Here is a 13156-nt window from a genome sequence, read left to right as displayed (position 1 = left end):
TCTTGATTCAAGCTTGTGCTTCTTCCAGCCCAGCATTTCTCATGATGTACTCTGCATACAAGTTAAATAAGCAGGGTGACAATATACAGCCTTGACGTACTCCTTGTCCTATTTGGAACCAGTCTGTTGTTCCATGTCCAGTTCTAACTGTTGCTTCCTGACCTGCATATATGTTTCTCAAGAGGCAAGTCAGGCGGTCTGGTATTCCCATCTCTTTCAGAATTTTCCACAGTTTATTGTGATCCACACAGTCAAAGGCTTTGGCATAGTCAATAAAGCAGAAATAGATGTTTTTCTGGAACTCTCTTTCTTTTTCCATGATCCAGCAGATGTTGGCAATTTGATCTCTGGTTTCTCTGCCTTTTCTAAAACCAGCTTGAACATCTGGAAGTTCATGATTCATGTATTGTTGAAGCCTGGCTTAGAGAATTTTGAGCATTATTTTACTAGCATGTGAGATGAGTGCAATTGTGTGGTACTTTGAGCATTCTTTGGCATTGGCTTTCTTTGGGACTGGAATGAAAACTGACCTTTTCCAGTCCTGTGGTCACTGCTCAGTTTTCCAAATTTGCTGACATATTGAATGCAGCACTTTCACAGCATCATCTTCCAGGATTTGAAATAGCTCACCTGGAATTCCATCACCTCCACTAGCTTTGTTTTTAGTGATGCTTTCTAAGGCCCACTTGACTTCACATTCCAGGATGTCTGGCTCTAGGTGAGTGATCCCACCATCATGATTATCTGGGTCGTGAGCACACAGGGTTCTCCTTAAATGTTTGTTGGATGATATAAAGAATCTGGTGGGTGCCTGCATCACATTTCTTCCAATACTGAAACCATGCAATTGCTGTACTGCTCCAGCCTAGATCTTTGATACAGACTGGCATCAAAGGTGTCCCTGACCTGTGCCAATGTCCCACTACCTAAAGCCACTCATTTGTCACTGGGCTGCCCCTAAAGTCTTCACTTTGCTAGTGACTTCTTTTCCTTCTAGCAATCCCCTCTCCAACTGAGGACAGCCACATACATTTTATGACATGTCTAGGAATACCACATGAGATCACGAATGTCTAGCATGGCCCCCAGCATTTACTTTTATCATATTATTAGCAGTGTTTTGTCTCCAAGCTGGCAAGAGTCTCCACATTCTTCGTTTAGTTTAATTTTTCATTCAAGCCTCAAAGAACAAGTTACAGTAGAAATATATGTATTCTGAGAATTGTCTAATCCAATGTCCACAGAAACTGGTAAAGATAAAGATTTTATCAAGAGTTTGGTTTTCTTTATCAGATCCATTAGTAGCCTAAAGGGGAAAATTATGTCAGGTCAGAACATATATAGTTAGGAGCTCTTGGCCACCACTGTATGCTAAGAACCCGAACTTCCTGGAGTCCTTGGACCCAGGAAAGAAGCATGAAGTGGCTTGTGCTGCTTGGCCTGGTGGCCCTCTCAGAGTGCATAGTCATGTAAGTATGGGGACTGTAAGTGGCTTCATCTCTCTTTCTGGGATTTCTCTTTTCGTCCTCTTATTCTTCCACCCATCAGGGTTAGAAGAGAAAGTAATCATTCCCTGGCAGTCTTAAATTTCAGCTCTCACTTATTGATGAGAATCTTGTCATGGGCACCGTTCATGGGGCAGGCCTGCAGGGTTGCATAACTCTGGGAGTACCAGTCATATCATGACCTATATAAAAATGGTGCTCCTTAGAACTGTTCAGTGCATGACCTGTGCAGCTCTAGGTGTGGTGCTGTAGAAAAGCATTTCTCCTGCATTTGCTTCTAGGTCTTCTCTCTGCCCTCTCTCCTCTTCTGTGTGTATGTGTCAGTGTCTTCATCTGTGTAGGCTCCAAATGGTCATCTGGTTTACCCAAGATTACACAACAGAACCTGTGTGCAGACCTAAGTCTTTGGCATGTCTTTGCATGGCATTCTGATAAAAGGTGACACTCATAAAAAGGCTTGGATAATACAGAGTGCCGTTACAATGCCAGATATGACACTCATACTTGGTTATTGGCTCTTCCTTTTCCCCGTGCTTGGTAAAAGAATCCCTATGATGAAGATGAAGACACTTCAAGAAGTGGTCTTGGAAGAAATCAAGCCAAAATATTTCCTGGAGGAACAATCTTATAGCCTGTCCCAGGAAACTACTCTTGACCACAAGTTCTCATCTCATCCCCTGAGGAAAATCTTGAACGTGAGCGTGTTGGGAGGATGGTGCTCCACAGCACCCCCTGAGGCTCTGGTCTAGCACTGGGGCTCATCTGGAGGTGCCAGGTGGGATGTTGGGGCTGAGGCTCCTGCGGGAGGCAGAAACAGTGGGGAACAGGAACCCATTCCCAGAGGAGAAGGCAGTCGCATCCTCAAATCTTGGTCTGTGATGACTGGGCCCAGCAATGACCATTTGGCAGGTAAACATCCATTTCTGGGACAAAAATGTGGCATTAGTTTCAGGGAGATTATTCTTTCTGAACTAAGTGAGCCACTGATATAAGATGAATGGTGAGATGTGCCAAACAAAAGATAACACCAACTGCAAATCAGGTGTGAATCCCCAGGCAGAGAAAGTTCACCCTCCACAGATCCAGAAAAGGCACCAATTTACTGAGCCCCTAATGCATGTGACTCCATAAAGGTCTAACACTATAGCTACTGTTTTCTTTTGTTTCATTTTTAAAGGAGGGGGAGATGCTTATCTCTTGTTCAAGAATGCATAGGCAAGCCAGAGAGAGTCAAAAATTGAATACATATCAAGAAAGGGGACATCTTCGTGTTGTTGACAGGGCATGCTCTGAGATTAGCAGGAGTGGCCTGGGGTGAACTAGGCGGGCCACCTGGAGAAGAAGGTGATAAGGTTGGCCTTAAAGAGGAGACTGGAGAGCTTCTCAGATGAGGGGACCTCTGAGCAGAGGCTGTGAGGAAGGGCAATTGGAAAGTGATTTCAGGCCTTGGGATGCCCAGAGGGAGGCAGGATGCTATGAACGGAGGGTAGCCAGGCAGCCCAGTCTGCCCTAACCTCCCTCCTCGATCCCTGTAGATGGCCTACGTCATCAACATCACCATTGGAACACCCCCTCAAGAGTTCCAAGTCATCATTGACACCAGCTCATCTGACTTGTGGGTTTCCTCCATCTACTGCCAAAGTGCCTCCTGCTGTGAGTACCAGCCCCCCACCCATCTTGTCCTCCCTCTCCAACCCCCCAACTCCATCCCTGGCACCTGACAGATACTCATCTCTTGTGTCGGCAGGTAAACACTTCAGATACAACCCTAAGGCGTCCAGCAGCTTCCAGTCCGGCGATGGAAAACACATCAACCTCCGTTATGGATGTGGAAGGATAACAGGAGTTCTTGCCACTGACACTGTTCGGGTAACATGGGAACCAGGGCCTCAGCTGGGTCTGGTCCTGGGAGCAACCAATGCCTGCAAAATAGATGCAGCTGGGAGGGACTGTCTTTCTGAAAATCCCCTAGTGGCTGGCCACGTGCCCAGCAGGGCCCTGTCCCTGGGGAGACAGCTCCCCTGCTGACACACAAACTCCCAAAACAATGAACCCCAGAGAGGGGCTTGGGGTGTGGACTTGCATCTCCATTACCCAATGTTCATTTTGCTGGAGCAGGAGGAAGGGGCAATAAAGCACCCCCTTTTATATTCACAGGCTCTACAGGGCACTTTCATGGTAATAACTTGTTCTATCCTGCAACATCCCCAGGCAGGAGATACTATTATTAGCTCAGGATAAAGACAAGGGACATTAGGTGCACAGAGCGAGGGCCTTGCCAAGGTCACATATTTTTTAAGTGGAGCTTCACTGACCTTCAGGATTCAAGTAGGTGTGGGTTTAAGGGAGAGGATAAAACTGATCTGGGGCCCCTGGGGCAGCACAGGACTTCAGGTATCCAGGCAGGGGAATCAGGGGTCACAGATGTAAGATGGGCCTGATAAAAGGGTTCTCACTCTAGGGGGCCTTTGAGACTAATAAAAACTATGGCCTGCCCCCCCACCCACACAAAGTGCCTGAGTATGCTCTCCCTGTGTTTCTCTGTCTGGGTCTCTGTCTCTCTCTCACACACACAGGCACTCACACACAAGTGTGCACATCCCCAAAAGCCTGATATCCAGGCAGAATTTTCATTAGAACCCAGCCAGAGACATTGCATAATGGGCTTCTGTCTGCCCGGGCAGATGCAGGATCCACAATCCAGTGCAATGAATTCAGTTCGTGTTTGTCATCAGATCACAGTGTTGCCAAAGACAAGACTAGTCTGCTCTCTATTCATAGTATCCTCAGAGGGGAACCATTCAGTCCTGTCCTGAGTTTGGTTGCCCCACCTGTACAGAAGACATGAGACCAATTTGACTCACTCACATGCTGTTTGCAGGATAAGCAGGTATTGCTAAGATGCATGCTGCTGCTGCTACTGCTAAGTTGCTTCAGTTGTGTCCAACTCTGTGCGACCCCAGAGATGGTAGCCCACCAGGCTCCCCTGTCCTTGGGATTCTCCAGGCAAGAATACTGGAGTGGGTTGCCATTTCCTTCTCCAATGCATGAAAGTGAAAAATGAAAGTGAAGTTGCTCAGTCGTGTCCGACACTTAGTGACCCCATGGACTACAGCCTACCAGGCTCCTCCATCCATGGGATTTTCCAGGCAAGAGTACTGGAGTGGGGTGCCATTGCCTTCTCCAGCTAAGATGCATGGCCCCACACAAATGGAACCCAAACTCCTGTCCCAGCTTGATGTCCCCATCTGAGATCAACTGAGGATTCAGTTCTCTAGAGTGCTAATGGCATCTACAGTCCCACAGTGCAGTTCTAGTCCCACTTCCCAAACTTTACGTGGGCACGCTCTCCTCTCTCACAGATCGGGCGACTTATTGCCAAGTCGCAGACATTTGTCCTCAGCATGAATCAGCTCAGTGGGGCCTTGGAACATGCATCTTATGACGGCATGATGGGCTTAGCCCACCCCAGCCTCGCCATCCATGGGACCACCCCCATCTTCGACAACCTGAATAAAAACAGAATCATTTCTGAGCCTGGCTTTGCCTTTTTCATAAACAGGTAAGTCTGAGCTGGACAAGTCCTCTCTCCAAATTAACTGTAAGATGCTTTCAATTGCATGAAAAATTAAAGACTACCTCATCCAGAATATTCCTATGAGATGGTCTACCCTAGGAGAACCATGGCCCTAGGATCACATCTGGCCCCATCACTGGGTTTTTATCAATACAGTTTCATTGGAACATAACCATGCTCATGGGTCCAAGGGTGCAGTTTTGACCAGGGAGGTGGAGGTAATAGGGAAAGCAATAAAAGGTGTCAGGATATTGGAGGACAAGGCAACAGGATTTGCTGATGAATTTGATATGGATGGAAGGAGAGGGATGCCAGGAATGTTTCCTTTCTCATTAACATTTCACTGGGAACCCAGGACGAGCTACAGAATTTGCAAGAGCCAGCACAAAAATGAAAATGTAAAACCCCTTGTTCGAAACACATTAGGGATTTCAAGACAGGGAGAGTGGAGGCGGGCAGCCTGCTCAGCTCAAGACAGGGAGAGTGGAGGCGGGCAGCCTGCTCAGCTTGAAGTCCCATAAACAGCACAGGTCACAGGCAAGAGAAGCCAACCCTGGGTGAGCCTGAACCCGTATTTTTAGCGCCCTCAGACATCAGCTTTCCTGAAAAATTACAGGCTAGACAAGGAGGAAGCCCGACCCCTGCAGCATAGAGTCCTCCTAGGGTACATCTGAACATTCAGGTGGCTGGAAAGGTCCAGGCCCTCTTCAGAAAGATGGGTGGTTGGAGCCAGGCTGCCCAGCTTCGAACCTCTTCTGTAACACTCATTAGATGGGGACCAACCCTGGTCAGGTACTCAAGCTCTCCAAGCATCCGTTTCCGCACGTGTAAAATGGAGACTGTAGTAGTGCCTCTGATGGGTGAAGAAGCGCAGTCCTCAGACAGTGCCTGGTGTTACTCTCCTCCAACGAGCCCCTTCTTCCTTCTCTCTTCAGCTGGCCACAGAAGAGCAGCTTGCTGATGCTTGGTGGGGTGGACCACGCCTACCACAAGGGAGCTCTCAAGTGGGTACCGGTAACCCAAGCCCACTTATGGCAGATAGCCGTGAACCAGTAAGCCTCCCCCTCTGAGGGCCACCCCAAATGATACTCCCACACATGCACATGGACACATACAGTTCAGTTCAGTTCAGTCACTCAGTCGTGTCCGACTCTTTGCGACCCCGTGGACTGCAGCATGCCAGACCTCCCTGTCCATCACCAACTCCCAGAGTTTACCCAAACTAATGTCCATTGAGTTTGTGATGCCATCCAACCATCTCATCCTCTGTCGTCCCCTTCTCCTCCTGCCCTCAATCTTTCCCAGCATCAGGGTATTTTCAAATGAGTCAGCTCTTTGCATCAGGTGGCCAAAGTATTGGAGTTTCAGCTGCAACATCAGTCCTTCCAATGAACACCCAGGGCTGATCTCCTTTAGGATGGATTGGTTGGATCTCCTTGCAGTCCAGGGGACTCTTAAGAGTCTTCTCCAACACCACAGTTCAAAAGCATCAATTCTTCGGTGCTCAGCTTTCTTTATAGTCCAACTCTCACATCCATATATGACTACTGGAAAAACCATAGCCTTGACTAGATGGATCTTTGTCAGTAAAGTAATGTCTCTGCTCTTTAATATGCTGTCTAGGTTGGTCATAACTTCCTTCCAAGGAGTAAGCGTCTCTTAATTTCATGGCTACAGTCACCATTTGCAGTGATTTTGGAGCTCAAGAAAATAAAGTCTCTCACTCTTTCCACTGTTTCCCCATCTATTTGCCATGAAGTAAGTAATGGGACCAGATACCATGATCTTCGTTTTCTGAATGTTGAGCTTTAAGCCAACTTTTTCACTCTCCTCTTTCACTTTCATCAAGAAGTTCTTTAGTTCTTCTTCATTTTCTGCCATAAGGGTAGTGTCATCTGCATATCTGAGGTTATTGATATTTCTCCCAGCAATCATGATTCTAACTTGTGCTTTTTCCAGCCCAGCACTTCTCATGATGTACTCTGCATATAAGTTAAATAAGCAGAGTGACAATATACAGCCTTGAAGTACTCCTTTTCCTACACACACAAATGCACTCACAGTCACACACAGACATATGCTACACACACACACATAAAAACAGATACAGAGACACATATAAACACATACATAGGCAAACATATAAACACACACAGACACACAAATGCATGCAAACACACACACAGGAACACACACCACCCATGGGTTCATAACTGCCCCAGAGCTCCTGATCAGGCCTCTCACCAGGATCCTGAAAGGGTCCAGAGGGGCCTGGGCAGCTGGGGGAGGGCTGCATTCCTGTGCTGTGAGGTAGGGAGCCTGGCTAGAGAACCCTATAGTGTGGTGAAAAGAGGATCAGGGGGCATTTCACCAACCTGAACAGGATTGTGTTAAGATGACCTACTGACCAGGGCCACCCAGGACCTAGAGTGTTCTCAGTACACAGAATTGCCAGTTGAAAAACTGAGAAAGTCCTGAAAAACTGGGACAACTGGTTTCCTCAGAGAGAAGTTACCCAGCAGTGAAGAGAGTTTGGCTGCAGTCTTGAGACCTGAGAGCAACGCATAAAAAGAGACACCCCACCTAACCAGTGCTACTTACCACCCAAACCGGGCACACAGTGGGGCAGGGCTGTGACTGAGTCAGGAAGCTGGGATCCAGGAGTGGCCTGAGAACAAGGGCAATAATTGACGAGATTCTCTGTGATACCCTCAGGCCAAAGCTTCCCTGCTCTTTGGAGGCCCCTGGGTCTGCTCATGCTCCCCTGCCAGGGGCCTCAGGGTCTGAACCGGGTGAGGGGGCGGTGCTGGGAGACAAACTCTCCCAGGGCAGCCTGTGTCTCCCCCACCACCACTCTGACCATCTGCTGTCCTAGACACCTCCATCTTTACTGTATGGACCGACCCATCATTGGCGAGACACAGATACAGGTCTCTGGGTGTTCCTCATTCATTCATTCGACAAACATACATTGTGCATCACCTGTGTGCTGGGCACTTGAGGGAGGCACTGAGGATCCAACTTGCCCTCACATCTAGTGAGGCAGACACGCATGAAATGACTCACACACACAGTGAATTACCACCTGGGTACATGCTGGACACGAGGAAGAGTCTACAGAGAGTGAGCAAGACAGGAGCCTGATCTAGTCTTGGGAGAAGACTTTTCTGACATAGTGACAATTAACCTGGAAGATAAGGAGAAATTTGCTAAACAACGATGATGAGGTTCTTCTAGGAAGTTCGCCAGTACAAGCCCAGGCCCTGAGCCTGGTGCCTGCAAGAAATAAAAGGAAGTTAAAAAGATTATGTGACCAGAGAAAAGAAAAACAGAGTCAGGGCAAGAACTGAAGAGCTGTTCAGGAGAGAGTCAAGGAAGGGATAGTGATGCGGGGGGTCTCCAGAGTGACCCTAGTGCCTGCTTTGTCCCTCTGTCTCTCAGCACCTCCATGAACAAAAAAGTGATTGCTTGTTCCGGTGGATGTCAGGCCATTTTGGATGTCGGGAGCTCATTTTTGTTTGGCCCAACTGACATAGTCAGAAGCATCCAGAGGAGCATCAACCCCAGTCCCCTCCAGAATGAACAGGTGAAGGGTCATGTCACAGAGTCATTCTTGTGCTCCCCACACACCAAGGATCACCTGGGTCAACCTCTTTCCTGCTTTCTTTTACAGCAATTGATTTTGTGTAACAGCACCATGACCCTGCCTCCTGTTATCTTCACCATCAATGGCATGGACTTCCCAATGTCCCATAAATACTACATCCAGAAGGTGAGGGGACAACCCTGGGGGATGGTTCCCAAATCTCAGACTTACAGGAACCCTTGGGCTCCTCCTAGGAGGAGTGCGCCCTCTGCAGGCCTGGTCACATCATTGCTGCACCTCAGATGCTGCTGAGTCCCTGTGGCTGGGCCAGCGCCTCCCACAAAACCAACCACGTGAAAGGAAAGGGCAGTCTGGGACATCTATCCTCCTGAACTAAATGTGGAGACACCACTCCATGCTGGCATGGTGGGAGTCACAAGGAGAGGGGAACACTAAGGGCCTCAGGTTTCCCAGAACTTCAGTTCAACCAGAGACCTCAGATGCAGGAACACAGAAAGTCAGCTCTAGCAACCCCTGAAACAGAACAAGTGACAAGAAGGATGGCTGGGAACAGTCCCAGTGTGCTGTGCCACCATAGTGATTAACAATCTCCCCTTCCCAACATGAAAGTGTCCAGATTGAGATCATAAATTACATGCTTATGCTAGAACTTCACTGCAACGCTGCACTCTGTGAGTTGGGATACCGACCCCTCTGTGGGGAGGTTGGATGCTACGATGAATAAAGGAGCACAGTGACTGCTCAGCCCCAGCACATGGTGGAGGCTTGATGTCAGCTCCCTGTGGGAGTTCAGAGCAGGCTGATGGACTCAAACAAGACTTTGAGGAAGAGAGGGAATTGCAGTAATTCTAAACCCCGAGCTTCATGGAGGAATGAGGAAGCCTTCTTGGGTTGAGGCAAATCTATAATGGATTCTATGGTACCCACAGGGGCTGTGCAAAGGTGTCCGGGGGCACGTTACAGGTGAGGAGGGCTACAGACCAAGGGAGCGCCAGGGTAAGTCACCCAACCCAGCCTGGAGTGGCCAAATAATGTAAGTGTAGGACCAGAAAGTTTTCCTAGACAGCCTGAGACCAGTATAAAGAACGCGTTGTGACAATGCTGTTTACAATGGGTAACCAACAGCAACCTACTATGTAGCACAGGGAGCTCTGCTCAGTGCTATGTGGCAGCCTGGGTGGCAGGGGAGTTTGGGGGAGAGTGGATACATGTATATGTATGGCTGAGTCCCATTGCTGCCCACCTGAAACTATCACAATACTGTTAACTGACTATCCTCCAATACAAATTTAAACTTTTTTTTAGAAGAAGAATGGGTTGTGGGCAATGGGGAGAAGAGTAGGTCTTCCCTGTGGAGAAAACAAGAGAGCAGGAGTCAGAAGGAAAGAAACAGCAGAGTGTGATGGGGAGCTATAGGCCATTCTTTTTCTTTAAAAAAAAAAAAATACTTTGAAGTAGAGCTGATTTACAATGTTGTGTTAATTTCTGCTCTAAACCTAAATCACTCAGTTTTATATATATAAATGTATACCTACTCTTTTTCGTATTCTTTCCCATTACAGTTTATCATGGGATACCGAATACAGTTACCTGTGCTATACAGTAGGACTTTGTTGTTTTACAGTCTCTATATATTAGTTCGCATCTGATAATCCCAAACTCCCAGTCCTCCCCTCCCCACACCCCTCTGTCATGGCAACCACATGTTTTGGCCCTTCTTGTTCCTATACCCTCACTTCTGCCGCTGCTGTGAGAGCCACTGGATTCTTCCCAAAAAGGGGGAAAAAATGGAAAAACTGTCTGCTCTGGATATTGAGGGGGGGGCAGGAAAGTGCTCACGCTGACTGGTGTGTATTTCTGTCTCCCCCAGGTTTCTAAAGACATCTGCTTTATCAGCTTTCATGGGGGCACAGAGTACATTAGCCCCTCAGAGACCTGGGTCCTGGGTGACATCTTCCTGAGAGCATATTTCACAGTTTTCGATCGAAGTAAAAACAAGATTGGCCTGGCTCCCTCAGTGTAAATGCTGGGCTGCTTCAGGAATCACTCAGGCCCACTCCAAAGACACCCTCACACGTAGGGCACTCCCACCCAGGGATGCTGGTGAACTGTGTTTGGTGCTATGCAAGCCCTGTCTTCAGAAAAGAATAAAGGATTTCATCTCAATAGAGCAAATACAAATGGTTGCTTCTGTTTCTGTTGGGGAGGTGCATCATAATTGGAAGGATCTAGAATCAAGTCTGCACCACAAGTAAAAGGATCCCAACTCCAATTGGCTTCAAGAAAGGAGAGACTTATTGAAAAGACGCCGGGGATCTGGGATGCAGGAACTGGAGCAGATCCAAAGATCTTATGGACTGGACCCAAGAAATCAGAAGCCATCAGCTCACACTCTGACACCCTCACACTTCCCCTTCTCTCTTCTTTGATTCTCTTAGCCTGACAGCTTTCTTCCCTAAGGTTTCTACACCTAGTGAGAGAGTTTCAAGCTGCCTGCCTCACGCCTTTATCTCTCTAAGGCAACTAACCAGTAAGGAAAGAAGCTCAGAAGACATCAGGGTTCAAGGGAGTGCTTTGAAGGGACCACCTCTGATCATGTGTCCAGTCCTGGACCAAGCATCCTGGCAGGGGCATGGAGTCCTATAGCTGGTTTAATTCATCACCTGGCCCTGCATGTGATGGTTCTGTGTGCTTGACCAGTTCCTCCAGCACCACATAGCTGAAAATGGGGAGAGGCAGCCCCAAAGAAGTGAAGAGTTTATGACTGAACCACCAACTCCACCACTTCCCAACCAGATGGATAGGGTTACAGTGCCTGCACACTCAGTCATATCTGACTCTATACGACCCCATGGACTGCAGCCCCCCAGGCTCCTCAGTCCATAGGATTTTCAGGCAAGAATACTGGAGTGGGTAGCCACTTCCTTCTCAGGGGAACTTCCCAACCCAGGGATCGAACTCATGCCTCATGCACTGGAAGCAAGATTCTTAACTCTGAGCCATCTGGGAAGCCCCCTTTCAGAGCGTTGGTAAGGGGTAAAAAAATAGCTTCTATCCTCCCCATCTCAGAGGAACATTGCCAGTAACTTTCTGCTCCAGGGGGATCTCGGTGAAGTCCTTCAAGTTGAGATGGTTTCCTTTCCTCCTCCTACCCCTAGTCACCAGCTGTCTGCAACCCATACCTGCTGTGTCCCTCCCAGTCCCACTTCCCAAGTTTCAGGCCTGTGTGGATCCCTGAGCCATTCCCCTCCTCTGGGGTCCAGCAGGACCATTGGCCTCCAGTGCTGCTGGGGAGGATGCCACTCATATAATGGGGGGCTGTCAGCCTTTCTGACTTCCTTCAGGGGTAGAGCTCTAAACCATTTGGTTCGAGTTGCCATGGATTGACACTGTGAGAGTGGAAGCATCACTTTCTCTCACCTGGAGACCTGAGGCAGAGGCCCTGATGGGGACACCAGGGCCAGAGGCAGAGAAAAAGATAAGAGAAAAGAAAAAAAAGAAAGAATAAGTAACATGGAAAACAGACCCAACTCAATGCATAGTATTGAAAGGTGGCTGCTGTGAGTTGTGTGTTACACTGGGATTTGTGACCTCTGGAGGAGAGGATTTTGATCTGGGGTCAGAGACATGGCTAGATTACTTGGAGCTTTTTGTGTAGCAAAGTTTTATTAAAGCATAATAGAGATATGGAAAGCTTCTGACACACACAGAAGGGGACAGAAAGAGTGCCCCCTTGCTAGTATTTAACAAGGTGTTTTGTGTCTGTTAGAAAGCTATTAACCAGATAACAGACACCTCAACGCTGAGGGAGTTTCACAGGACCTTCTCCCACAATATGCATTTTTGAGATAAGATGGCATGAGGTGTGTCATCCCCTGGCCATAAAACAATTAACAGGAATATTAGTTGGTTGAGCCATTTACAGCCCAAGGTTTGAGAAAAGAAAAAGAAAACTGGTCTTAGGTGGAACCATTTTGAAGAAAGACAGATTCCAAAGCAAATAGATAGTTTCATTAACATAGCTTAGGAAAAAAACATTTCCATAAGAAAAACACATTGGTTAGCTCAAGGCAGAACCATGTGTTATCAACACAGAATTTAAAGAAGACCCTTTGACTTTTGTGTGGAGAAGGAAAAAACATCTGCCACTTGCAGTTCATTATTTCCTTCTGCCACTTGGGGTCCTCTGGCCTTCCTACCTGTTACCCTCTCAGTATGGGCCTTTACTCCACAAGACAAGCGTCAGCAAGAGAGACGTATTCCTCATTCCTTCCACATCTTTCATTCACTGCAAATTTACTGAGCAGCTACTATCTGCCAGGTGCTGTGGTGGATCCCAGGGGAGAGGGATGGGTTGGAACCCACCACCAAGTCATGGAGACAGATAAAGACACAGCCCTTACTGGGGAGGGCCAGATGGAGAAAACGGCAGAGTTGTGGGTAAGAGCCAAGGAGTGAAGAGCTTCC

General features: G+C 47.9%; 1 protein-coding gene across 1 annotated transcript; it reads left to right on the top strand.

The window, feature by feature from the left end:
- Positions 1 to 1192: 1192 nt before the first annotated feature.
- On the top strand, positions 1193 to 10712 carry LOC129653623 (pregnancy-associated glycoprotein 2-like). Its single transcript, XM_055583367.1, has 9 exons — positions 1193 to 1469; positions 2050 to 2200; positions 3041 to 3158; positions 3253 to 3374; positions 4868 to 5067; positions 6018 to 6134; positions 8524 to 8668; positions 8756 to 8854; positions 10560 to 10712. The coding sequence occupies exons 1-9, from the start codon at positions 1369 to 1371 to the stop codon at positions 10710 to 10712; spliced, it is 1206 nt and encodes a 401-aa protein (XP_055439342.1). The 5' UTR covers positions 1193 to 1368.
- The last annotated feature ends 2444 nt before the right edge of the window (positions 10713 to 13156 follow it).

Source organism: Bubalus kerabau, chromosome 5, assembly GCF_029407905.1.
Source record: "Bubalus kerabau isolate K-KA32 ecotype Philippines breed swamp buffalo chromosome 5, PCC_UOA_SB_1v2, whole genome shotgun sequence".
Classification (NCBI taxonomy): Eukaryota; Metazoa; Chordata; class Mammalia; order Artiodactyla; family Bovidae; genus Bubalus; species Bubalus kerabau.
This window is presented reverse-complemented; position numbering and strand designations above follow the sequence as displayed.

Bases quoted from the DNA above. Each gene is read 5' to 3' on its own strand.
- LOC129653623 (XM_055583367.1), top strand. From the start codon at position 1,369: ATGCTAAGAACCCGAACTTCCTGGAGTCCTTGGACCCAGGAAAGAAGC. The intron at 8,669-8,755 runs GTGAAGGGTCAT...TTTCTTTTACAG, and splicing joins GTCCCCTCCAGAATGAACAG to CAATTGATTTTGTGTAACAG. The intron at 8,855-10,559 runs GTGAGGGGACAA...TGTCTCCCCCAG, and splicing joins ATAAATACTACATCCAGAAG to GTTTCTAAAGACATCTGCTT.